Here is a 27,260-nt window from a genome sequence, read left to right on the forward strand (position 1 = left end):
AGAAACCACTGAAAGACCTCCTCACTTTATTGTATACAATAAATGTTGTTTGTTGTTATTGTTTTTTTTTTTATTTGAGAGGTAATCAAATAGGTGAATGCATAAATCTTGCCAACCCTTGGGCAGTTATAATTTCCATATCAAAATGCATGAGTTTTTGCTTGACTGTTACTCGGCTATACATTAAGTAATAGTTACCATGGCAACTTTGCATCACATTATAACATTTAAATATAAGGTGTTGTGTTTCTTTATAGGAAAAGACAATATACTTGAATTTTTAATGTTTGGTGAAATATAATCACTACAAAAATAAATCATTTTGTCCAAGGTCAATTGAATGCTTTGGAGGTTATGCAAATTCCCAGCCAAAACTGTGACGTGCATTCATTTATTTTTTGTCATGTCATGGGGCAATATGGGGTTTTTTTTAAATAGTACTTGATAAATATCACATAAAATGCCTGTAGTTGGCCTTGCAAGGAGAAAAACAATATTGAACTTGTTTGAGCTATTCATCAGTGGCTAATGCAGTGGTAAGAATTTGAATTTATTTAACATCACATGATTAATAAAATTTTATCAAATACATGTCTTATTTTTAAATACCTACTTGTACAATACGTAGTGTGACTAGTTTTGGTCTCACATATAGTGGAATTAACTGTAATATTTGCTCACGCTTGCAAAAACAAAATTAAATGAGCCATTGAAATAATCCTTGTGGCAGTTCCAGGAAAATGGCTACTAGCTGAAATTATCCAGATTGATTGTTGGCCAGTTTCTTTCTTCAGTATGGATCAAAACTAACCATCTCTTGTTGCCAGCGTAGCTCTAGGCCATGAGGCTATCATCACTGTTTATGTAGGCCCACAGATTTGGCTTTTTTTCAGTTTTTTATGTTGACTTTTCAAAATTATTATCTCAATGTATACTTTTTATCTCAAAGTAGAGTAGATGATCTCACTGCCAATGAATCATTCACAGCTTTTGGGAAATCTTTTAAGTAGTCATCAGTAGATTGGGACATGGGACTATGAATTGTAGGGACATAGGAAGGAGGGTAACTATGTGCTAGATGCCAGCTCTGCTGGACATTTTACATATGTTGTTTCATCTGCTCCTGATACCCCTGTAGCAGGGCTTTCATTACTCCCTTTTTACAGAGGAGGAAAATAGGGTTTAGAGCAGTTGCATAACTAACCCTTAGTCAGGATGCCTGTATGCCTCTGAGCTAGGGTTCAGTGGGATCTGTCTGACCTCAAAGCCCTCTCTCTTTCCTCAAGAGGTTTGGATTCTACTTCTGACTTGTTACAATGTGCACTACACACTCAGAGTAGAAATAAAAAGCACTGACCAAAAGTCCCTAAAAGAAAATCTTTGCTAAATGATAATTTCGATAATTTACATTTCTCTGCAGCACGATGACAATCTGTTAAGTCCCTGATTATGAAAGTTATCCTTGCCATCTTATGTGAGTTTCCAGAGTTTTCTTTTGTTGAAACCAAGCATAAGACAGAACTCAAAATAAACTATAGAGGTGCATTCCTAGACCTTCAGCTATTGGGAATAGAGACTGTCCAAAGACTGACCTTCAGTTTTGAGCTTTGAAGTTCAAAAGTGGACAGGTGGAAATATTGTGTTCTTCATTGCCCTTTGGTGTGAGATATATTCTGGGTTGCAGAGTAAGTGCCAACAGCAGCAAAATTATCGCCCCCTCCTGCTACTATAGTAAGTCAGCAATGGCCCTTCTGTGGTCAAAATGGCAAATTCAGCAGCAGCTATTCGACAGGGATTTGCAAAAACTTCCCCATGGCTGTTAGGAATCTTATTCAGCAGTGTCTTTGAAAACCCGATTCTGTGCAGAATTCACTATGTAGAAATGACCTCAATTGTGATTTTTTTTTAAAAAAAATGTGTTTTAAACAAATATAATTGGTAATTTTGCTCGATGTGTATTTTGCACTTAGTACTGCAAAGTCTATTAGGTACCCATACAAATATCCAGCATTCATAAGTTTTATAGTGGTTCAGAATTTTATTTCCATATTAACGTAAAGCCTTCCAAAATTCCTGGCTTTATGGAGTCAGTTCGCCATACAAAGCCACTATACATCACTTAGGTTTGTGATGAAAGAATAGAATTGCAGCTGTGTGAGTACTAGAATACCCAAACATGAATTAGACTCACAAGCATTTGGCAATAGTTCAGAAAAGGAGCTTAATCTGGTTTCATCTGAGACTGCTTTTCTCTGTTCTACAACATCCCCCCAAGATGTTGTGTCTGATATCGGATCACAACGTAATGGGAGTGACGCAAAATCAGAGAAAGCTCTAAGAAACCAGGGGCACATTTGCTTTTCCCCAGAGATGATTTTTTTCTCCTACTTCTTAGGCCCCCCCCCAGATTCCAACTCTGAAATTCAAGGTCATTCACCTATTAGATGAATTAATTATAAGCCAAAAAGCAGCATTCATCGTATTCTGATCTCACTCATATCTATAATTAAGGGTAAATATAATCTTCCTTTTTAGAAATGTACCACCCACCCATTACATTTAAAGTGCTGACTGAAATGAAATAATAGTTCAGAGCAAGATGATTTTAGTTTAACAAGAAAAAAGTTGATAATTTAAGCTCGAAGCAGTGAGTTCTATTTTTGATTACCATTCAGTTATAAATCTAATTTGAGATATATGCTGCTTTTCTGTTACTCAAGTTTAATTCATGGTTTGCATTCTTGGTTGCATAAGCAAAGTTCAATGGTTGATCAAGGATGTTTAAATGCTCCCCCCCACCCAGAAGGAATTGGGGCAGTAGTTGAGAATGTGTTAGACTGAGACCCAGATTTGATGTAGAACAAACAAAAAAATTTAATGGAAATGGACCCTCACAGAGTGCTGCATTTGGCATTTGAGGGGCTCTGGTGGGACTTTCTGATGAAAGATTGGTTGTTGGGGGGGTGGGCCCCAAAATATTTAAACCCAGTTAACAAAGTCAGCAGATTCTATTTTTTTGGTTAGGGTATTTTAAGTCTTAAGATTGTTTGTCTTTGGAAGAAAATAAGGAGTGAAGAAGGGGAAGGGCTCATCTCATCACGTTGCAGACAGTTACACAAAATGCTAAACTATGGGTTTAAGATTTACAGGTTAGCTGTGCGAGATGCCACATCTTGCTTCCAGTGTTTCCTGGCAGACTCAGGCAGCTCCGTACTGGGACCCAGCATAACCGCAGAGCATGAACTTGCACAATGCGGAAACCCTGAAACCTTTACAATCTTATTGAAGGCAAAGACGAATTGGCCCATTTTGAAAGTAGACTTTAGCTTCCAAACGACTTTTATTAAGCAAAAATTTGTCTTTATATATATACACAGATGTATATATATTCATGCAGGTGAATTCATATGTAAATGAATGCCTTATCCATTTTGTGCCATATTCAATTTACCTTAATAAATGGAATGCCATTAATTTCCTAAGTTCATAAACTCAGGGTTTTTTAGCCAGTGGAATTTTTTTTTCCCTCTTTCTCATTGCTAAGAGAGTTAAATGTGTGACGTAAAGGCCAAACAATAGTAAATGGTTATTGTTCATTTTACAAGTATACTCTCCAATAGGAACACATATATTTTTATCTTAGTTTTCCCTAGGGGGGTGATTAGGGCCCCCTTAAGTATGAGGAAATGCTTATTTTTGTTGCTCTAGAAGAATGATTCTATTGTCTGAGAGAAAAAAGAAAAAGGAACAAACAGGTCTAAAAAGAAAGAAACAGGAACGTGCTTTGTGAAAAAGAGAAGAAATGAAAAAGATCAACATGAGCCCTCTACATGTGTGGAAGTGCTATCTGGTCTTGGTCTTCTGTCACGATCCATACATAGTTCATGTGGCTCACATGCAAGCGTTGGGTGCATGATTTATTTACAACTGGCCCGTGAAATGATTTTCTTTTAAATTAACAACAGTAAGGTCAGCCACAGCCAGTGAGCGATCTTCTAGTTATCATTTTCCATTTTTCACAGCTCTGTTGTGAATCCTGCTAAAGCACAGTAAAGCAAGCGTGTTTGTTTTTATGTTGACCTATTGAATGCATCTACTTTCTTGGGAGTGAGAACCTTTGCCACCAGGACCAACAAGAATTAAGCAATGGTTAAGCTCATTAAGGAGACAAGCAAGAATTTCAACATATCTGCTCAGTCTTGTTTGAATATTTTGTATTATGTGAGGAAAAGATAAGTGAAGAAAGAGGAGTAATGTCTGTCTAAAATACAAAGTTTTCAATAATGTCATCTTCAAACTCCTCTTCTCCTGAAAGAAAGGCTTATTTGTAAATTTACCAGACTGTGAGGAGGTTGTGATTTAAATCATTCCACAGCTTTTTTGATGGAAATTTCAAAGAAAACTTGGGCTTAAACACAGATTTTGTTAATAAGGTTTACCAAGAGTGAAATTTCAGGCTGAGGTTCTAAAATTGTTGAATGCCACTTATAAAACGATAAATAATTTGATGGTGAGCTGTTGGATTCCTGATTTGTAGGAAACTATTACAAAGAGCTCTATATTTTAGTTTGTCATTGGGTAGCATTTGGATATCTTAAGTTCGGAATAGGCAGTAATTGAGCATGCGGATGTCAGATTTTTATCTGGTAAATAATCTGGCTTTATCTGGTATTGATGTGGCAAATATGAAGATACTCGCAATGAGTTTTTGCTCAAAATGAGCCGCAAACCTAAAACCTCATCCCTTGGAGTTTTATTTTAAAGTAATGTTTGTTATGTATCCCTTGGAAAAGTCTGAAACTGGAATCAGTGAAGGCAAGCTTGTCAGTAGCTGATTAGTCCTTTATATATTACTCATCCAGCACTCACAAAAATCCCTTGGAATAGAGAGGTTCTCTTTATGATATTTAGCTATATGGCACTGGAAAGGGGAGGTTTGAATTTTTGATTTTCCAGCTTATGGGTCATATTTGACCAACTGCTTTCACTAGAAGACATGCCACTTTGTTGAGCTATTTAGGAATCAAAAAGACTGTCTTAATTTAAAACAAGGACTCTTTGTTTTAGTTGGTGACTGCCTTGTGAAATTTTTCAGTTCTCAGCGGGTTAACCAGGGAACAGGGGCAGAGTCATAATTGGCCTATTTAGAGTATTTTGCATGTGAATAGTGTGTTAGTGAAGCATCCCTAAGTCTGTTGTGAGTGACATGGTGATTAGAATTTAGATTAGGGAAAACACATTCTGTACTTTATCAAGGACAGTAATTAGTTCAGTCAGTAAAAGTTGATTACAAGTAACGATAAAGTTAGATTTTTTAGTACTTAATTTTAAAATTTCTTTATTAAACAGTAAATTTGTTCTTAATATAAATGGTAGTATCTACACTTGTTTTCTTGCATATCAGGCTAATTAAAAGAACAATGTGTTCAATGCAGAGTATAATCAGGCGATTTATATATTATGGGTAAGTTTTTATGTAGTTTTTAGAAAATGTAATATTATTATAGAATCTTTCGTGTGTCATCATTTTCGAAAGTTTAGTAATTTATCACACTGTGGTAAGTTAATGATATCTGTGGAAGTTTTCTAGTGCTCAGGTAAATGTTTAATCTGTGGGGATGTGTTTTAGCTTCCAGTAGTCCTCAAGAGGGCCTTCTAATGTCCTTTAATTTGTTCCTGTTAGCTTAGAATGCCTCCTATTTCTATGATTTTGGAAGTTAGTGTGAGATTTGAATTTACTCCCGGTTCTGCTGGCATTTTCTCTTCTGTGGGTGCTGTGTAAATCCGTGGAGGATAATGCTGTGCCGATGGAGAGAGGCAGAGTCCTCAGTTGAGTGGAGCCTTCTGCACTCACCCCCAGTGGGAGCAGCCAGGGCAAGTTTTATGTGCATCCGAAAAATCAGATTCTCCCTGGGTTCTTGTGAAGGAAGGGCATGAATAGTTCCCAGATAGGAGCCTAAGTGTAGATTAAAGAAAAAACAACAACAACAACAACAACAAAAACACGAGTCTTACATAAGTGCCGTCTTCTTAAAAAATTAAAATGTGAGTTGTCTTAAGATGAAAATACTGTTTAAAGAGAATCACCTTCTACCTCCCTCTCAAAAGCAAAGAATTAAAAAAAAAAAAAATCACAGACTTTGGGCTAGCTTCTTAGACTGCTTTTCTTTTTGTTCGGTTGTGTTGTAATTGTTACAGCTTAGCAGATGCTGTTTTGTTTATTGCGTTGGTTTAAGTACTAACAATCAGCTGGGGGGTGGTGAATGTGAAAAACTAACCTTGTATGTTTGTTTTCCCTTTTTAACCTTTTAGCAGAGTCTCCTTGGAGGTGACATGGATATGGGCACCCCAGGAACCCTGTCGCCCACCAAACCTGGCTCCCAGTATTATCAGTATTCTAGCAATAACCCCCGAAGGAGGCCTCTTCACGGTGGTGCCATGGGTAAGGTATTCCTCCGTTTGAATGCCTGAGTGATTATTAGTAGTCTTTTTCTTTCTTCCTCTCTCTTTTAATACCACACTTCTCACCCTACCCTCACCCCACCCTCCAAAACCATAAAATTTTCCTCAAATGTCAGGCTCGTGACCACCCCTCCCCAGTAGTACATTGGATGGGTATGTTAACAACTTCTAGTAGCTAGAGAACTATTTTGGTGTATGCTTATTTCTTGTTTTCTCTTGGCTGCCCATATAAGGCAACTTAAAAAAAAAAATCAAAGCTTAAAAAAAGTTAAATATCTTGATTTTTATGAAAAAGGCAGAATTTGATGTCTGCCAGGATAAAATACGATAGCGGTACTGACATTTTGCTAAGGTAATGACTTAAGAAAATCTGGTCTAATCTAAATGGCTTCGTGGTGTAATCTGTTTTAGTTAGGAAAATGGGCGTGCGGGGACCTCACCGCCTCTTCCTTTTCTTTCAGAGGTGCAGACAAAGAAAGTTCGAAAAGTTCCTCCAGGTTTGCCATCCTCAGTAAGTACTGCTTGTTTCTGCTTTTGTATAGTGTTTATTTTGTTCTGTTTCGCATTGATGTGAGGGAGAGGGGAGTAACGAGGTGCCATGAGCCAGAGCAGCACGTTTATCTAGAATGTGGATGAGGTAGGAATGACCTGCACTTCCAGCCACCTGACCCACGTTGGAGTGATTAATTGCATATCCTGGAAGACTGGGTGGTTGTGTTGATACTCAGCAGGTTAAGCTCTGAAGAGAGCCTTGAAAAGGTGCCTGAAGTTCGAGGAGTTTTTACCTGTACAGAGAATGAGTATTAGTTTCATCTGTTGGTTAAATTCTTTGTCGGTATTATGATGATTTATGGATTTGCATGCGAAAGGAGATTTGTGGAGAGGATTTAGGAAAAATTTACATGGGTTTCAGCCCAGAGTGCAGAGAGAATGTCTCTATTTTCTAGAGAGGTGACTGAATAAAAGCTTCAGAGGTAGCTGCATCAGTAGCCATTTGTGTCTGGAATACCAGGTGACAACCAGAAGAAACAGCTGTAACCAAGAGCATTCTGGGTCTTTTTAATACCTGGAGCTGTACTCAGGCGCTGCTGAGGTCCCTCCAGTCTCCAACGCAGCAAAAGGTGGTTGTGATCACAACTAAATAAGATATGTTTATTTTCAATTCTTACATATATTTTCCAATCTGAGTTCCTAAGATGGTTTTATTTAATTTTGTTTAGAACAGTCTTTTCCTAACGATTTTCTCCTTACGTAGAATAAAAATATGAGTTCCTCTCTTCTTTTTTTCCCTTCTTCCTTCCTTCCTGTGAGATAGATACAGGTATAGATACACAGTTTTGATTTAATTTAATTTAATTCTGTGTTCTGTAGGGCACTAGTATTCTTTGAAAAGAATGCTAATGAGCCCTATTGTTAAGTTCTTCTTCTCTAAAATAAAATGATATTTGGGTTTCTGAAAATATATTACCAATCAATGCTCACATATTAGTTTTACCTCATTTTTAATGAATTAGGAGAATAATAGGTTTTGCAAATGTGCTAAGATTAGATTAACCCAAACACCTGTGTATTTGACTTGATTTTTAGTTCAGCTCATCCAAAAAATTATTAAGTGAATATATCAGAGTGAGTCTTTATCAGGAAAGAAACACAAATTTTGTATGCTGATTATCATAGACTTGGTAATGTTGAAGAAGCATCACAAAATTATCCATAAATATAGAAAAATATTGTGTAAATAAAACTGCCAATAGCGTATAAAATAGTCACTTTAGACTACCAGTAAGTCACTTAAAAAGTGTACTCAGTGGTTTATTCTTTAAACTTCTATGCTGTATTGAAATTGACTAATATTCCCTCAGGTTTTTATAAGCATATTTTAAGCTTGAAGTTTGTGGTGGATTTAATGTAGATGAAACTTTAGCTTTTAATAGCTTTTATGACAACTTCAAATGATATAGTCCTCACAGCTGTTTACATTTTAAACATGACTGAACCTAATATGGACAGTATTGAATACAATAAGTGGACTTTGACTCTTCTGAAATGATAGAATAGCTGTTTGCCATAGGAGCCGTGGAAAACTTAAAACTATAGAACCTTATTTATGCCTCAGGGTCCAATAAACTTTGTTTTTTCCAATACTAAAATTATGCAAAAATCTACACAATTTCTAAGGAGTGTTTTGGTGTGGCATTAGGTATTACCTATCTGCTTAATCGTTGTCAACAATAATTTCTGCTACTTCATTGTAAATTTTTAAGTATTACCCTAGAGCTAACTGGCCACTATAGAAAATTTCACTGACACAGTTTTTTCTCTGCTATTTAGACAGTTTGTGTGTTGTTGATATGTTGTCAGATGCTTAGAAATATAAAAGTACCTTTCCTTTCTTCCCATTGGATCTGGAAGTGGAAATTTAGTTTGTATTATTTAATTTTTGGCTTTCGATGGTCAGTTCAGGATTTACTCTTCTTAGAGAATTTATCTTGGCTAAATGTTTTAATGGTCTTTAAGGAACAATTTTGTAAATAGAGCCTGTTTTTGGAAAGACAAGGAGGAAAATTCAATTGAAATGGAAATTTCATCCTTGTTTTTTTTTTTTGTTTTTTCTTTTTTAAGCAAAAAAGAGTAACTTAGTTTGGTCGATTTTAGAATCCAATTGTCTATTTATTGTTACGACTTGGAAAAAAATCTCAGCTCTGTTTTAACCACAATTTTACTTAGTTTATATTAGCTTTGTTGTATTTATTGGATTGCTTATTATTTACGCACAAGGTATATGTTTTAATTTGATCTAAAGAGAGGGTCCGCAATAGTCACTGTAGCACGTTTGCCCCAGTAGACCCATATTTTCATATTTTTAGACCTCTACCATGTTTACTCTTTTTTTAAGCTCAAATAAAAATTATGAATATAAATCTGATAAGAGGTAGTTCCTAAAACTTGCTTCAGTATGTGTGAATGGTTTTATTACAAATAATAAGAAATTGGGGCTAATAAAAGGTTTTCTTTGGAGTGATTATGACTAGATAAAGACATTTATATGTTTTCTTCGATACATATTTACCATGATAAATAGTAATAAATCTGTCACAATCTGTTGTGTCAACTCACTTTTTTTTTTCCTTTTCGACATGGGCCCTTTCTCTTCCTTAACCTGAAACAAAGAAAATTTAAACTGTAACATCTGTAATCAGATATTATTTATGGCATTACCAGAAGACAGAGGCTGGACCTCTTCTGTCGCCATTAGGCTGGATCTTCACAGAAAATGAGAGCGAGGCGCTTGCCTGGCCCTGTTTTTGAAAATACTGCAGCATCTGTGGGAGAGAGGAAACATAAGCCTGGCCCAACATCATGCCATGGATCTGGCAGGATCCTTCAATGTGTGTGTGCTGTGCACAGCCTCTAAGAGACTTCGAGTCACTGTGGAAGCATGACAGTGATAGGGTGGCGGGAGCACCATCCTGAGGGGTCGCCTTGTTCAGGCGCAGTGGAGGGAAGGAAGTCTGTCCCCCTGGACCACAGAGGCCTGTAGTTAGGGCTAGAGTGATGTTTCTTTAAAGGAAAGGCTCTGTGAAATGACAACTCTCTAATTGCCCACAAGAGCCTTGCTTAGTACTGCAGAACATTTTCGTGTTCTCTGTTCAGACTGTAGTATGTTCTTTTCAGTCACATACCAGTTTCTTGTAGCCCTCATCTCTTGATGAGAGTTTAATGGTAAAGCTTTGGTTTTTTTGTTGTTGTTGACGCCAGAATTTATTTCACCTGTCTGATTTCTTGGATCTGCACGTGAACTTCTGGTTTGATTTCTATGTCTTGGATTTCTTCTTTAAATCCTAGATCTTAAACGTAACATTTTGCAACTTTACTGCTCTTTCCAGCAGATTTCTTCTCTTTGTATAGCCGAATCGTCATACATATTGAATCGTGAACTCATGCAGAGAAAAATACACCCATTAAATCACATTTTTGGGGAAAATGATCCATAATTCTAAGACATTTACATGGAGGCATTAAAATCTAGAAAGCAAAAAATTTTCACATTGTGCTGTTCTAAAATATTTTTTTCTGAACACACATTAAAAGCACAAAGACATGGTCTTTCGGGAACTTTATTGTGCCCACCAATATGGAAACACATAAAACCTCCATCTTCTTATAATTTGAATGTGAAATGACATGCATTTAACCAGAAAGTATTAACAACGATAACCATTCTACTTCGAAAACATGGGTAGAATTTGTCTTCACTTCGGATTGAGTTTTGAAACTTCAGTGACAGTCACTGTCTTCCCCATTTGGAATCCTTGGAACTCAGATTTCTCTAGAAATAAGAAGTTTTATCCTTAGAAGTAGCTTATGACCTGTCTTGTCTCCAGTAATTTTTCCAAACTGAACTTTTCAGTAAAGTCTATTTTTTTAATGTTAAATTACAGTTGTTTTTTCTTTGTTTGCTTATTGTTTTCAAAATCACATAGATCTGTCAAGCTTTGTATTAGGTGGTCAGAGATAATTTTGGACACGTGGATCCTAAGGACAACAATCTCTATGGTAGTAAAGATTCTAAAATAAGATTTGGGCACTCCAAGAAACTTTGGAATGAGTTAATCATTAGGTAGGCTTGAAAAATAAAAGTTCAATGTGTATGAGATGCCAGGTTTACCAATTTTCTTAACAGAAGAATTCTTAAAATAAAATCTTAAGGTTTAAATGAGACTTTCTTTTACAGAAGATATTATTAGGAATATCAGGAAAAGTTGGATAATGTTGATGGCATTAAGTGTCCTGTGCCTTTTACATTATATAAAAAACTTCCTATTTGAAGGTTTCAAAAATGATGTAGAGTTCATACCTTAAAATATTTTTAGTGAAAAAACCTTTTTTCTTAAATGCTTGAGGAAATCACAATGTAAAAGAGAAGTTGGTAATCATTTTTTTCCTTCTTAGAGGCTCAGAAATTACATATGATTGAAAACATCATTTCCCCCATCACTTTGAAATTGATCATAAATCACAGTGATGCTATTACATGTCAGCAAAATTTTAACTTGAGGGATAATACAACTTTTGTTAAAATAAAATTTATATTAGTTTTAAAATGAACTAAGCATCAGCCACCTGGACACCCTCCTTTGCAGGAAATTCTAGAGTAGCCAATTATGTGATAGGATATAAAAGGAGGGGCCTCATCAATGTTCATTCCTGAAGAGGTAGATCCTTTGTGAAAAAGTATAACTATAGGTGTTTACATTAAAATCTTTGGATAGCTCACAATAGTTAACTTTAAACTTAGTGTGCCCATTCTCCAACTAAAGATATTGAAATATAAAGTTCAGATATTAAAATTATGCTTACTAGTTATGAAAATGTATAGACAGAAAAGAGATGAAGTATAATACAATTAAATCATCCCCAATAGGACAAAAGTACTATTCACACAATTTACACAGACTAGGTAACATGACCCTGGGGAGCACCTTGAAAGTTGAGAAAATGTTCATCACAGAGAACATATATTTTTGTGCAGTTAATACTGAATTTACTAAGCCAACGGCTTCAGAAGTTCAGCATATACATTCTTTCTTTGAAAACCAATCTTATCGTCTCCATTGCAGTTGGAGGCTATGGACGTTATGCTTTTTTTATGAATTGCTGGTTATGACACAAATATAGGAGAATCTCTGTATTTAAAGTTTTTATTGGGGGTTCTTATTCTATTAAGAATGTCTCAAAAAGCATATGAGAGTCATACAAATATATAACATATATACCATTAGGCATTCCAATCTCTCAGTTTGCTACAAGATTTCTGTATTTTTGTTTGGGATTTTGGAATAATGAAATCTCTCTTCCATCATCCTCTCTATTATGAGATCTATTCCTTCTCCCCTTAAAAGGATGACTTCTGGTGTGTATATTTTAAATATAAAGTGGGAAGAAATGTAAGAGAGAAGAAAAACACAAAAGTCAACTATAGAAGAAAGGTTTGCATATTTGTGAGCTCTTCTATGGTTATCTTTACAAATGAAAAGATACATGTGTCAAACACTCAAATGAGACACAACCACCTAGTTTCCTCCTCAATAGACATGCCTTCCCGGCCCCCTTTGTCTGATTATTCTACTAAGCAAGCTCTTCTAAGATGGTGTGCGTGATATCTCTTCCCCCCACCCACGTGTGTATTTTTATTTTTAACCAAGTTTTCGATATTTCACCTGCTAAGATTTATCGGGACTTTTGTTAAGATTTCAACAACTGGAACAATAGCATTTAGTATAAAACTGGCCTCATTTGTTAAGAGAGGAGAAATACGTTTCAGGAAACTGTTATTTGGAACCTTATTTTATCACTTGCACTGAAGAGTATATTTTGGTGTGAAGTCTTGGACTCCGCCGTCTGAGTGGTTTAATTATTAAGAAATCCAAGAAGCTGTAAGGCTGCTTTACCTAGAGAGAGAATTGTCAGAGGCTTGCATGCATTCTGAAATTATAAAAACTTGTTTTGCAGCGTGTGGTTTGACTGTGAGTTTATTTTGTTTCTGGAATAATATAGATGCTGGGCTTAATATTTGGTCAGGTACCATTTTTTCAACTTCCAGGTATTTCATCGATTGAACCATTCGTTTTATTTTCTAACATAGGGAAGTTTTCTCATTTTTTTTTTTCCTGAGCACTGACGATTTCTGCGTTTTCAGGGTGTGTTTTCCTGATTTCAAACAATTGTAAAGTTTTTGTTTGAAAGTCATAAATCAAAATCAGAGAGAACTTGGAGGACTAAGTAAGATTCTCTCAGAATATGTGGCAATAACCCTAAAAGGAATGAAGAGTCTCTTCAAAAATAGCAAAGTTGTATTTTCTTAAGGCAGATTAAATTCTGTCAGGCTGTTGACAGACACTTGCTTTGTTTTGTTTTTTAAATAAATTGCACTGAATTCTTAAACTGAACATAAAGTCGCATTTCCAAGCACTAGCATGAGATTCTCAGCCTTGATCTCAACTATCCCAGGGTGTATTTGTGTACTGGAGTGTGCTCTCTTTAAAAAGGAATAAGAGCTTTTATAAAATGCGGTGCAAAATTTGTAGCTTTAAATACTCAATTATTTTATCTCAAAACGGCAGCATGTGAATGATTCTGATTTTTTTATACCGTTGCATAGGTATAGGGCTCTTTTGAGTTTTCTGCTTTGCTAGAGCTTATACTCCCTCTTCAGAGAAATTAAGGTAGTGCAGAGCAGTCCGCCTTTTTTATAGGATTTCAAGGTTGGAAAAATGATATAAGTTTCGGTGAGAAGCACAGATTTCCATTTTGAAAGAATGCGCAAAATCAAGTTTGAAAAGGACATTTTTAGAATTATATTCGAGTTGTGAGGCGACAGCCACTATCCTCTTCCTAGGCTAACTTTGTCATCTGAGGAATTCATCAATCCCAAATACGCTACTAAGGTTGAAACTTGACATATAAGTATTTACTTCTAGAGAAATCAGAGGAGGACCTGTACGAGTCTTCAGTGTCACTAGGTTCAGTTTGAGTATTCAGTGGAACAGAAGAAAAGGGGCCATTTCTTAGTAAAACCCCCTTGGTAACGAAGTGTAAAAAAACGTTTTGGTGTGTTTGCGACGATGGTGATTAAGAGGCATTTCCTTTGTGAAACATGGACTCATATTAGAAGGACTTAGTGTTCTCAGAAAAATGACCCTTGTGGTATATCCCTCACACATACCCAGAAACTGTCACTTTACCACTTGCTGTTATCATCTAGGGATTTTTTTTCTTTAAAAAAAAAAGCTTTTTTGGAGCAATTATTTTGATACCATCCGAGAAAAGATTGTCTGGCTACACCAGCCTCCTCATCCCCAGCCTATCTCATCCTAAATATGCCTCCTGGATTACACTTAGAGTAATATTGTAATGGCTTTCATTGAACCGATTGGCAAAGTATATCATTATATCATTAGCTGCCATGAGAAAGCAGTTTAAAGTAGGTGGGTGATTCTTCGTGTTCATGTTTTCAAGTAACCCTGTTTGAGGAATTCGGTTCTTTCACGGGTGCTCAGGTGTATTAACCTAGGGTACAATAATATTTTCTGGCTTACTCATTATGAAACGAACAGGAAGTACAAAATAATTCAATAATAAATGGGGTATAAAAACTCGAGCTTTACCGTAGGGGAGGTCTGATAACTTGAGAGGTTAGCAGATGAGATAAAAAATAAAATGTGTCTAAAGGGTACAGCAGTGGTCAACTCTTTTCTCATAACTGCTGAAGCTGAGGTTTTATTTATTTATTTATTTATTAAGATTTTATTTATTTATTTGAGTGTTCGAGATTGAGAGAGAAAGAGAGAGAGAGTGGGCAGGGGAGGAGCAGAGGGAGAGGGACAAGCAGACTCTGTGCTGAACACAGAGCCTGATGCGGGGCTCAATCCCACGACCCTGAGATCATGACCTGAGCTGAAATCAAGAGTTGGGCACTTAACCAACTGAGCCACCCAGGCGCCCTGAAGCTGAGGTTTTAAAAGAATGCTCATGGCCTGGCAATTAAGACTTGTTGAATCAGTTTGAAATTTGTAAGCCATTAAGCTAAATAGATAATCAGTCTGTTTCTGTAACAATTGTACTGTTTGAAAGTATTGTTATGTCATAAAAAGGTACAAATTCTGCCATTTAATACTGAGGCATATGCTTCACGAGTGAGATTTTATTGCCAAAACCTGTGGGTTCCTCACAGAGTGCCTTGATACGAATTTTATTTTTAGATATATATAACACATCGCTACATATCATCTGTAGCTTAATTGATAGGGTTGGGCAAAAGAAAATGGAATTCAGCATTTTTATTATGGGCCGATATAGTTGGAATTATGAAATTCAAATCCAAATAAGTAATTATTCTACAAACAATGCTGTTTTGTTTTCCCTTTAATAAATTACACCAACAACCTAGCTGTTAAGTGGAACCCTGTAATAACAAACTGGGACCATCCAGGTGGGAGGGAGAAGAAAGCATTTTCAGAAGTTTTCATTCATTCCCTCATTTCTTTCTTCATTTATACTTTTTCAAAGCATATTGTTCAACGAACCAAAAAACTAGACACACCAAGTAACAGCGAACATTTCTTTCTCTTCAGTGTCCTCTTTATTTAAATCACAGCTTAAGGTCCTTCCTGCTTAAGGAAGTTCTCCGTATTCTGTCACTTACATCCCCAACTGGTGGGGATGACCTTAGCATTTTAAAGAGCATAAGGTCTGGCCTATTGAGAAGGTTTTGCATTCAAAAAATCAAATAACGCACACAGTGAAACACAGGGACTTACTCTCCTTTTGGAAATGCTGAGTCCCCTTACCCACTTGTCACCACCTTGAAATGGGTAAGGACTTTCTGGTCATGTAAAGGCTAAATTCACTGCCTTGCATATTTCTTTGAAAGATTTCCAATGAATGAATACAGTAATAAAAGTGGGGTAGTAGGATGGAAATAACACTGCATTAGAAATCAAGAGCTCTTCCTAATTAAATGTCTGGTGTCCTCTGCTTACCTCATGGCCCTGGCTGGGTCACAACCCTATTTCATGGTGTACAAAATAGGTATAAATAGCACCTGCCTCAGGAGATGATGTGGATATACTCATGACAAACCCTTACCATAGTGCTTATTCGGTGCCAGAAACTGGGCACTTTGCATCTAATAAATCACTAACTCTGACACAACCCTATGAGATGGGATATCCTACTCTTCATTCATGGCTAAAGAAACTAGACACAGAGGGGTGAAGACAGATGCCTGAGGTCACACAGCTAGTAGATGGCAGAGCTGGGGATTGAGACCCGGGCAGTCTGTCTGCAAGGTTTATCTGTCTTTAATCATGATGCTATGCTGCCCGTGGCTGGCTATTCAGAGCGCTTGGTAGAGCAAAAAAGCTCTCCACAGCCTGATTGTTGTTCGCATCTCAAGTATTTGCCAATCTGGAAAAAATTAAATATTCAAAAGTTTCATCTCACTGTAGAATGCCCCTCGGTACCTCTAAGGTGTTCACTGGTTGTAGAGCACAACTTCTGCGCAGGCAGGCCCCTTAGAGAGACTAGACCATTCCGTAGAGCATTTCTGCAACAGAGAGAGTACGATCTAGTGCTAAAGAGCATGGAATCAACTGGGTTTTTAGTTGGCTGTGCCACTTACTAGTCACATGGCCTTGGGCACATGAGGTAATATCCTGGAATTCTTCCCTTAAAAATGGGGGAAATATACATACCCCCCCAAGGATATTGGGAGAAATAAATAAATGACAAAATATATACAACATGCTCAGCATAGTCCTGGCACATTGTAAATATCTAAGAAATGATAACATCTCATGACAATAATAATAAGCCCCTGGCAATGTTAACATCAGCAACAAGGTAACTACCTGTCTTCTAGCACTTGGGAAAAATTTAACACACGGCTTACTGGGGTAGTTAGCTGCTGAGGAGAAACTCAGACCAGGCTCTCAATTGCATGTAGAAGAATTCTACCTAATGGAGGTCACTTGTTTTTTCTGAAACTACGAAATACTGCAAGCACTTTTTGTATGTCTTTGTCCTTGCAGGAGTGTCTCTATCAGGCCAAGACACCTAGTCAGCTGTTTCTATCATTAGACTTATCGCTCTACAAAGTTTGTGTTGGAAGTATGTACTCCATCTTTTTTCTTTTGAAATGGGACATCAGGCCAAGATGACAGAGCGCCTCATAATATGATTCCCCTCTGCCAGTAATTTGTTTATGCCTGAATCAGCCCTGCCTCTGAGCGATAAGGAGATACATGCTTCTTCTTTCATCTTCTATCAGTCTTACTCTGTAATTGGCCAGAAGCAGTTCCTCCTGAGTGGGGCACCACATTTGTGGGGCTGGCTCTGGTCCCCATGAAAAGAGGTTAGGCCTGGGGTTTTTACCTCATCTGGCAAGACGAAGATGTGTTGAGTAGGTGGGAGTGTATGGCACTTCATTTCGCTTCTAAAGTAAAACAGAGTTCGATTTGTTTAGGACTGTTTAGGTAAATTTCTAACATGAAACAGGACTATTTATACAGATGTTTTAAGGTAAAGTCAAAGAATTGCTGGATTCTGGCCTTTGCCACATTGTAATGTGGTGTTTTTTTTTTTTTCCCCTCAGTGCCATTGCTGAATTCATAAAAGAAAACTTGTTTTCGCTTGTCAGCTAAGGGAAACTTAGAACAATTTTTTTTATAAGGGCTGATTAGTGAACTCTTGCATTGAAAGAAAAAAAAAAAAAAACATCTGCCAAAGGGGGTGGGGGAAAGAGAGCATGGTGTCTTGCATTCCACAACGAATGACTTTTCCCAGCCAGTTTTCATTGACAGAAAAGCCAGGCAGCACATTCGGCTCTTCAGGAAAGGTCCTTCTGGCTGGACCCCTTCCTTGTGTCCCCGAATGGAACCGAGGCTTGGGTTCCCAGAGACAGACCCTTTCTCTGGGAAACTGGATAGATCCGATGGAGGTACCCCTCATTTGTAGTCATTGCCACCTTGTGGATTACAAAGGATATTGGTTTTCATCAAACTTCCATTGCAATTTGGCTTTTTATGGCAAGTACACGTTGGCAGTGGATTGCTGTGTTCTTCCCCAAAAGGATCCCCATTTGTTCAGCAACACCTCTTCTCTGCTCACAGTTCATTTATGATTCTGATGAGAGTGTTTTTTCAGGAAACACACATTTCACTTTTTGACCTAGGAGCATCTGTTAGAATTTTTTTTTTTTAATACTACTTTGGCATTCCGAAAGTGTTAATGTCTTTCATATCTGTTTAATGCTATTTAGGGATATTTATGATCACCTCTTGGTTACTCAGGGTAAAGTGTGTCGCAATTTTTTTTAAACAGACAGGAAAGCATTCACATGAGGAAACAGATTGCTTTAAACATGTGCTTCCTGTGACAGTAAAAAGAACAAATTAGATTTAACACTGTGTAATGAATGCATAAATGTGTACATTTAAGCATTTAAAAGCTTTATGTTCAGTTCTGGTCACAACAAAAATTAAGTCACCTGTAAAAATTAAAGAGGCCTGGGTTACTCTCAGATTCCTGAAATGCCCAGAAATTGAGATCCTCACCTGATGATGTCTCGTTGGAATCATAAAAGGCATGCTATGTTAATGCTGGAGGGAATGAGAACATTACAGGGCACATCGAGAGGTTAAGCCAGGTTAGAGTCTGGTTCTATGCATCTAGCAAAGAAATTAGAACGTGTTAGGGGATGGGGAAGGGTGGCAGGGGAGAGGATTTTACTACCATCTTCCTCTTTCTCTGAGAATCAAGGAAAAAATTCCATTCTTCTGAACCCCAAATATTCCTCTTCCTTTCATGGGGAAAAAAAAAAAAAGAAAATCTGATGTTTACTTACTAGCGTCTCCTAAGATTTAATTACATAAGAAAAAGACTCCTTTTCTTATGTAATTCAGTTTGTGCTCATGTATGCTGGCTGGCAGGGAGTGAATAGAATATGAGTTAATATTTCCAGTTAGACGCGAGTGCTGAATTGGAGGGCATGATTCCTCTCCCCAGAAGAGTCCTCGCCATCTCTGTCTGAGCCCTGCGGATGGTGTGTTTCCTGCCCCTGTGCTCTCAGATGCTAAGGATTTGTGGCACAGTCCCCATCCCTCTGGCCAAGGAAGGCCAGGACGGAGTCCCTCAGGGGAGGGCACATAGTTTGGGGACATCTGACTCTCTTATATCACATACTGAGGTACTAATATCAAAACAGACTGCTTGTCGTTGCACGGTGGGGCAGGGCTTTTTTTGGCTGCCGTGGTCGAAATGAAATGGGCAAGCTGTAGTCCGCTTGGCATCAGAATGGGCTAAGGGAAGCTGGGAGATCAGAGTCAGACTGTGAATGCAAGTAACAGCCAATGGTTAACTTCCTTTTTGTGTGTCACTTGGCAGCAATGAGACTGATGGCGATTTTTTTTTTTTTTTTTTTTTTTTCCGTGGGTGAGAGTTCAGTGCCCTGGGAAGAGCCGTAGACGCTGTTATTGTGCTTCCTCATACAGTTGAGTTGTGTTGATTGCTTGAGGCCAATACAGCTGTCCCAGGTTCCAGCTCCAGGAGCTGTATACAGGGCCGCCGGACTTCGGATGAGAAAGGTAATCGCTTGAGAGGTGATCCACACAGAGCCTTGCCGCTGCTGATCTGCAGGAAGTCCTAGGGAAATCAGACTCTTGCAGAAGGCAGCAGAGCCAAAGGATAATATATGCACTTGACTGGATACTCCCTTGTATGCAGACACCCAAAGATATTTTTAAATTATCACTACTGCACATCCCTCATCTCCCATCAAAGATTCAAATCAGTTTTGGACTGTCTGGAAAATGCAGGGCTAAAATAGCCAGATTGAATTCAGATGAAATTACCTTCTGCTTTTTGGGGAGGTTGTTGCTCTTGTGTTAGTCGCATTATTTTCTTTGAAGATTCATTTGGAAGGGAGTTTGGGAGAATTTCTAGCCTCCCTCTAGAGTTTCCTCCCATTTCTCTGTTTGCAAAGAGCTGTTCCCCAAAGGCGAAAAGAGCGAGTTGCCATCTTGAGGAGTGAATTGTATGTGTAGTGAACACCAAATGGTCTCAAAGTTCCCCTAGAATTTTCAATATCTCTAGTTGGTTTCAAATACTGTTTATTCCCCTAACCATTTCTGCAGGATATCAGTAAGATGACCAACTTCTGACAACCCTAAAAGCAGGGAAGGAAGCTTAGAGATAGAATACCATTTGTCTGGTAATTAGAGTGTATCTCTTAAGAGTTCGAGAGAATTCTGATTAACCTTTCTGTTCCCACATTCTCACATAAAATTAGCACACCTTTTAAATTATTATCTAGTATTTAAACACGTATTTTTGAGTCTTCTTAATGCAACAGGTTCTGGAGACACTAAAAGTGTGTTATAGGTTTCTAAAAAACTTCATTTTTCTTACATTTTAAATGTTCTGTTTGTGCAAAATTTCGAGAATCACCATAAGGGCTTCTTTGCATTTTTAATTTAGTAACTAACATATGAATAAATTTGCATATTAATTAGTTGCAGATTAAATCATGCATACATAATTGCCTCCTTACTGTGTTTAATGTTTGTCAAAATCTCCAGCCTGGTTTGATGGATGTCGTATGAAAGATTACAATTTGATGTACCCTTGGAAGTATTTACACCAATAATGCAAGATTCTTAATAGCAGAATTCTCTAGTTATATAGTTACTAATAAACATGTACGATAGGTACATGTCCCTTTGACTAAAATTTTTTCTTTGCACCAAATCATTTACTATTCATAATCATTAATGCATCTCCTAATTATACAGCATATGTCTGTTAACCCTTTCGTTGCTGGTCTTCAAGTGGTAGCTTCTTTCTTTTCTTGTCCCCTAAAGGAAGCACATTATTTGATAGTATTCTGAAATTACTGCATTGCCTTTTACTTATTTCTCTACTAGTGTATAGACACACCTCATTTGCCATTTACTTTAACATAAGTTGAGAATTATGTATGATCACTTTGTATTTTCCAGTTAAAGATCAAGAAATGACCCATGTGTACACACTTAGCTGATGGGCTTTTACTTCTCTATTACCAGTGTTGAAAAGAACTCAGATATTTGAGATACTTCATAATAAATGGTAAATACACATGCACACACATACAATTTTTGGAAGGGCAATTGTAGGATAGGTAAAATCATTTAAATAATATTTTATTCCATTTTGAATATAGCAATGCATTTAACGTTTTATTATCAAATGCAGGATGGATTTTTTTTTTTTGTACTAGGACTGAGATCTCTACAGAAGCTGACCAGAGAATGGATGTTCTTGATTTGACACAGTTAAAAAAAAATACGTATGCCAATAAGTGTTCTTTTTAATTAATTCCTCAGGTATTTAATTTTTTTAAGTTTTATTTTACTCATGTACAGAGTACACCAACTGGCATTTTTTTTTTTAACTATTTTGATGTCTAAGCTGCTTATCACACTGTATTACCCTGCATTAATGAGTATTCCTACTGTGCAAAATTCTATCAAAAATGATGGTGTGAATGTCATTTTTAATTGGAAGTTTATACAGTCAAATTTATAGTACACAACAAAAAATATGTACGTAATTCTGTTCCAAGCCTTTTTTAGGCTATTGATCTTTTTGGTTTAAGTATACATTTTTATCAGTCGGACCTTAAATTTAGCTTGAGAATCTGGACAAATATTACTGGGTTTGTATTAATACCATTATTGAGGGGAGAGGGAAACCAAGGCACAGGACAATTATAATGCCTTTTATTTATAAGAGGAACAAATATAGAGTCTATTTTCAGGAATTCCTTTTAAACATGAAAACTTGCTGACCAATTTTGTATGTTCTATAGAAGGCAGAATATCTGATTCCTATTTTATTGTTGAATGCCTTGCACTTATATGCTTATTAAGGAAACAAAGGTTAAAATGAGTCCAAAGCATAAAGAGCTGATTTCCTTTATGTGATTCTTACATGGGAGAAATAATACCTCCTGCTCACCTACCTCAGGGTCGCCGTCTTCTAATCACAAGGCACAGTGAACTTTTTATTGATTTAGCAAAACACTCTTTTGCAACATGCAATATTGCATTAAATTATGTGGCAATGGGAAAAATTAAGTGAGAGCTGCAAAACTTATAAAAGGAAGCAAACAGTCAGACCTCAAACATCATATTTGTCCACAGCCATTGTGCCTAGGTAATTCAGGGCATATGGTATGTAAATGATGTTTGGAGATCCTTGCCAAATCTACACACGGCAGGATAAATTAAGGACAGGTTTCCCTGGGTGTAAGTCCCACGATTGTGACCGGCACACTCTCTGCTCGAATGTGGTTGTTCTGTTCTTGTGTTTCAGCAAGAGCTTCACACAGCATTCAGGGGCCACATCTGGTCCCCAGCCTGCTTCTTGGACATTATTTTTAATTCCTGAGAATTGATTTTATAGTTACGTTTAAAATATAGTACCAGTTTCTCTTGCCCCTGCATTTGAAAATTAAGATCTGAACACTGCATCAATATATGGATATTGGTATCCAGTAAATGGATATTACCCATTTAAATGGGTATCTTTGACAATGGAAATTGAGTGCCTCTCAGCCACTGAAGAAAGATATTACTAAGTAGTGACTTTTCTCTAGGTCAAGATTAAGATATTTTCTCGGATACGAAGTGAATTATTTTGAACAATTAATAATTTTAGTCCCAAGTTAGCCCAGTCATAATTTATTAATTCAACTGTATAACTCAAATTACTAGTATCACTTAATATTCAAATTATTATTTTGAAGTATCTGCTCTCACTTCTAGAAAGGTAAAGTCACTATTTCCTTCCTCCATTTAAAACTTGTTTAAAATAGTTAAGAGCTTATACTATTTCCTTTTTTTCTGAAAGGAATTTCTTTTCTAAGCTGGGTGTTGTGGCCCATAGTTTTTAATACTTTAAAGTCCATCTTGTTTATCTTGGAACTGTATAATTGGAGATTTTGTTTAGAAATGTTGGCAGGTCCTTTTCTCCTATGATAATCCATCAAAAGGTACCTAAATAGTGCATTTACCAGGAAGACTTAATTATGACTATCAGACTGAAACTCGTTATTAATGAAAGTTATTTCAGGGTATGTTAAAATATGTAGAGTATAGTTTAAGACATTTTGTTGTTTTTACTGTTAAGAATAATGCTTTTACCAAATAAAGCTGTTATTTTTTTTTCAAGGATAACATTACGGTTCTATTTAAATTAGCAGTTTAGGCTCTGTTTCTACTATTACCATTTCATTTTTAAAACACAAATAACATGCTAGTTACTGTATGAAAAATGAAATTAGGTCCCATTCTTGTCCACTGATGTGTAAGTTGGGCAAAATCAGGGGGTAGAAAATACCCATGAGATCAACCTAAATCAATACTACCCGACACAGATTTAGCTTGAAAGTCATGCAAGTGGTCATGGCCATGCACGTGCTCATGTAATCATCACGTAGCCCGCGCCTTGTGAGCTCAGGGCGAAGCTCTCAGCTGGTTATTCTGTGACCATCCCTTGGTTCCTTGAAACTACTTTGCACATCTGTGCTCCCACCTCAACGACAGAGATCAAAAACAATATTCGCTGGAAAATAAAGCTCAGTCGGCCTTCCAACTTTTCTGGGAACTTGCAGCCTTGAAAATAACAAAGAGGATAATTGCAGTTGAGATTACGGAGTCCAGATTAAATGTATTACACAGTAGGGGTGGCATGGCCCAAGTTTACCTACACGGGGCAAGCACCGTGAATGCCAGCATGTGAAGCATTGTAGTCACTTACCAAGACTGTTGGTTTTAAATGTCATTGAATCACATTTAAAATGAAGGACCTGTACTTCCTTCAAAAAAAGTCAAGGTATATGGAGAGATGTGGAGGTGAGCTGAGAGATTTTTTTTTTAATTTTTGCATATTTGGGGTGGGAGGCAAGGGCCATAGACAATAAAGATAAACCATCTCAAGTATTAAAACAGTCTATTTTCATGCAATGTATGATTCAAAATGACTTCGCAGTTCAAAAAAATTTTTTTTAGAAAGAAAAGAATATAAAGAGAAAGAGAGAAATGGAATTTGCATCTCTACAGACAACTCTGCATAGCAAATTTAAGATTCTGGCTATTTCCTTACAAACCTCTGAAAATTGAGAATTTTAAAGGATACCCAGACAGATCTTTCACTATTGCATGGCTACTAGGTATCTATAATGGTACCCATAAGTTAGGAAACTTTTTTAAAAGAAGGTATAAACAGCTAAAATGATAACTTATTTTAGTGTATGTGTTCGGACTAAATTTCTTCTTAGTTAAGAATATGGGAACTGTATTAATTGTATATACTTAGTAAATTTTAGGTAGACCTGATGCATTAATCTTGTCTCATAAAAGGTATGGCTTCTGCTTATCCAGATCAAGTATATTTCAAATCGGTCTCTACAAAATATTACTGCCTTTCTCTTAGAATTCGAGTCAACATAATTTCAGTCATCAGATATGTTTATCACAGAGGTAACTGGAGACAGGGTGTAATTTCAATCACATTGTCAAAGGGGCCTGTCACTCCCCAAAGGTCAAGGAACCTTGATATCAGCCAGAAGTTGTGGGAAGCGATTGATGATCCTACATCATCTTACCCCAGTCAGCATCAAATCAGCGTAAGGCTTAAGTATCAAAAAAATTCAGCAAATATTTATTGCACATCTACTAGGTGCCAGTATTCCCGAAAGGCACATAGCAGTGGACCAAGGTTCTTCCCATTGTGAAGATTTACATGGCCCCAAGTAGTTGTTGAAGCAAGAGTTCATTTAAAAAAAAATTTTTTAGCATAGTTGACACACAATGTTACATTAGTTTTAGATGTACAACATAGCGATTCAACATCTTTATATATAGTTATGCTGTGCTCACCACAAGGGTAGTTACCATGTCACCATACAATGCTACTACATGACCATTGACTATATTCCCTAGGCAGAAGTTCACTTTCTAATGTGCTCTAGGGTCCCAACACCACCGTGGTCCACCTTGTGGACTAATAAATTCAGAGACTGTGACTCTTCAAAGTCCAACAATTGATGTAATCCCACAGTCCGTGATAACAATGTAATCTATAATAGAGAGAGAAAATCAACCACAAGATTTGCCATAATTGGCAGTGAGTTTCTTGTCATCGGCATATTTTTGTTAGCCATGAAATAAAATGACATCTTTTTAAAAAAGTTTGTTCATTTCTGTAGTGCCTAGAATCAAGTTAAATGGAATGTGTTGGAGAAGACAAAAGAAAAAAAGTTAAATATGTGGAAATGACATGAAAACACCTGCTTCTTTGTTTTGTTTTCCTCCACGTCATTAGGAAATAATGTCTAGCCATAGGAGAATCTGTTGTCCTGCTAAGAAAATGTTTATAAAATTGAATTTGCAAAGGAGAATATAGATTCCATAAGTAGGGTGGACTTATCAAGAAGAATTAAAGAATACATAAAACAAACAGGAGTCTGCATCACACCGTATCACCTCTCCAAAGTGACAATACATGCATGTATCCATTTTTATATCTTTGGCATATTGTTGACACTATTAATTATTCCATTGAGAAAATAGCCACTCTATACTGAAGAAAGGAAGATAAATTAGATCCTCCAAGCCCCCTTCTGTGAAGTGTATGTGTAAATGAGTATGCTCTCTGCCACCCCAGCAAATAAAACTTGGTCCAGCCCTAATCCATAGCCATTTATAATCCGGATGAGGGAAAGGCCAGGCTCACGAAATCAAAAATAACCATTAGAAAATTTAAAAACTTAGGGGAACAATTTATCATAACTACGTATATGTCTGTGTTTTATCAATATAAAGTACGTGTGGCTCTATTTGAAAATGTTTGTCTAATAATATGCTCATTTTTCCATTTTACAAAGGCTTGACTTTTTCTCAAATTGAACTTAGGGCTGACCATAATGTGTTTTTCTGACAATTCTGGACTTGATGATTTCTGTCATTGGGGAAAGGAAGGAAATAAATCTCTTTTTGTTCCTCATTCACTCCATGAGTAAAATGTGATTAAGCTCTTGGTCTGTGCATATTACGTTGTTAGAGGGTGGGGCAGAGAAGGTTAAATCTTGATCTCTCCTCTTTATAAATGTATAATATTTGGGAGCAATAAAGTAGGTGCATGATTTATTTAGCAACAGTTTATGGCATTAAGCTTCGCTGGAAAATCCAGAGGATCTAGAATGGTCCTTATCTGGAAGTGACTACAGAACTTGATGTCATTCTCTTGCTGAGAGTAGCAGATCTGGCAGATTAAGACACAGGCCCCAGATATGCAACTGAGCTTCTGCCTAGCAGCTTCTGTGTATCTTTTCCTTACAGTTGAGCTTTTGCTAGTTTAGCTGCAGAAATAATTTTTGGTTGTTTTCATATTTTCAGAGATTGATTGTCCAGAGATAACGCATTATAATAAAACCATAAATCGTAGAATTTCAAACTTGGGGAAAAAAAACCCTGTCATTTTCACAATTTAACAGTTATTTATTTGAAACATATTTATTTATAAAGAAACTGAGATTTAGATAAAGCCAGAACTCACTCAGGCTTAGAGAGCTAGTTAGAAATTAAGCCAGAACTCAAACCAACATCTTGGTTTCTGGCCTCCACACTATACTGTTCTGTCTAATAAGTACAAGGGAACAGGTGATAGGGATGGAGGTCTCCTCCCCCCGTACTTGGTTGGAGAATCAGAAACTAGCTCTTTTGGAAGTTAGTAAAAAAAAAGATTTAATTTTTTTTTACTTTTCCATGTTTAATAATTATTTATCATGAAATATAGTCACTTGTCTAATAATTGTACTAATAATGACTCAGTACAGAAATGCTTAACTCTGAGAAAGCCTTGTGCACACTGTAATTTTATTTTAATTTATTTTTTTAAAGATTTATTTATTTGAAAGAGAGAGAGCATGAGTGCAAGTGGGGAGAGGGGTGGAGGGAGAGAAGCAGACTCCCCGCTGAGCAGCAGAGCCCAACACAGGGCTGGATCCCAGGACCCTGGGATCATGACCTGAGCCGAAACCAAGAGCTGGCTGCCCAACCAACTGAGCCACCCGGGCACCCCCACAATAATTTTAAGTGTACCTCTTTTTATTGCAAAAAGTATGAGAAATGGATCAAAGATCAACACTGCTAGCGAGTTGGAAGGACACAGCCCATGTACAAAATGGGTGTAAC

At 36.9% G+C, this 27,260-nt stretch overlaps 1 protein-coding gene across 42 annotated transcripts in view; it reads left to right on the forward strand.

Annotated features, from left to right (window-relative positions):
* TCF4 (transcription factor 4) overlaps positions 1-27,260 on the forward strand; it is a 353,491-nt gene that overhangs the window by 218,031 nt on the left and 108,200 nt on the right. For 29 of the 42 annotated variants that reach the window (XM_064578858.1, XM_064578861.1, XM_064578866.1 and 26 more), the window contains 2 exons: positions 6,313-6,442; positions 6,924-6,973. In XM_064578858.1, the coding sequence (XP_064434928.1) occupies positions 6,313-6,442; positions 6,924-6,973 (180 nt within the window). The remainder of the gene's footprint in view (positions 1-6,312; positions 6,443-6,923; positions 6,974-27,260) is intronic. The other 13 variants (XM_045886662.3, XM_064578863.1, XM_045886672.3 and 10 more) reach the window with 1 other exon arrangement.

The sequence above is a fragment of the Mirounga angustirostris genome, unplaced genomic scaffold (genome assembly GCF_029215605.1).
Source record: "Mirounga angustirostris isolate CCGP_5_RB_7025 unplaced genomic scaffold, mMirAng1.0.hap1 SCAF_14, whole genome shotgun sequence".
In the NCBI taxonomy this organism is placed as follows: domain Eukaryota; kingdom Metazoa; phylum Chordata; class Mammalia; order Carnivora; family Phocidae; genus Mirounga; species Mirounga angustirostris.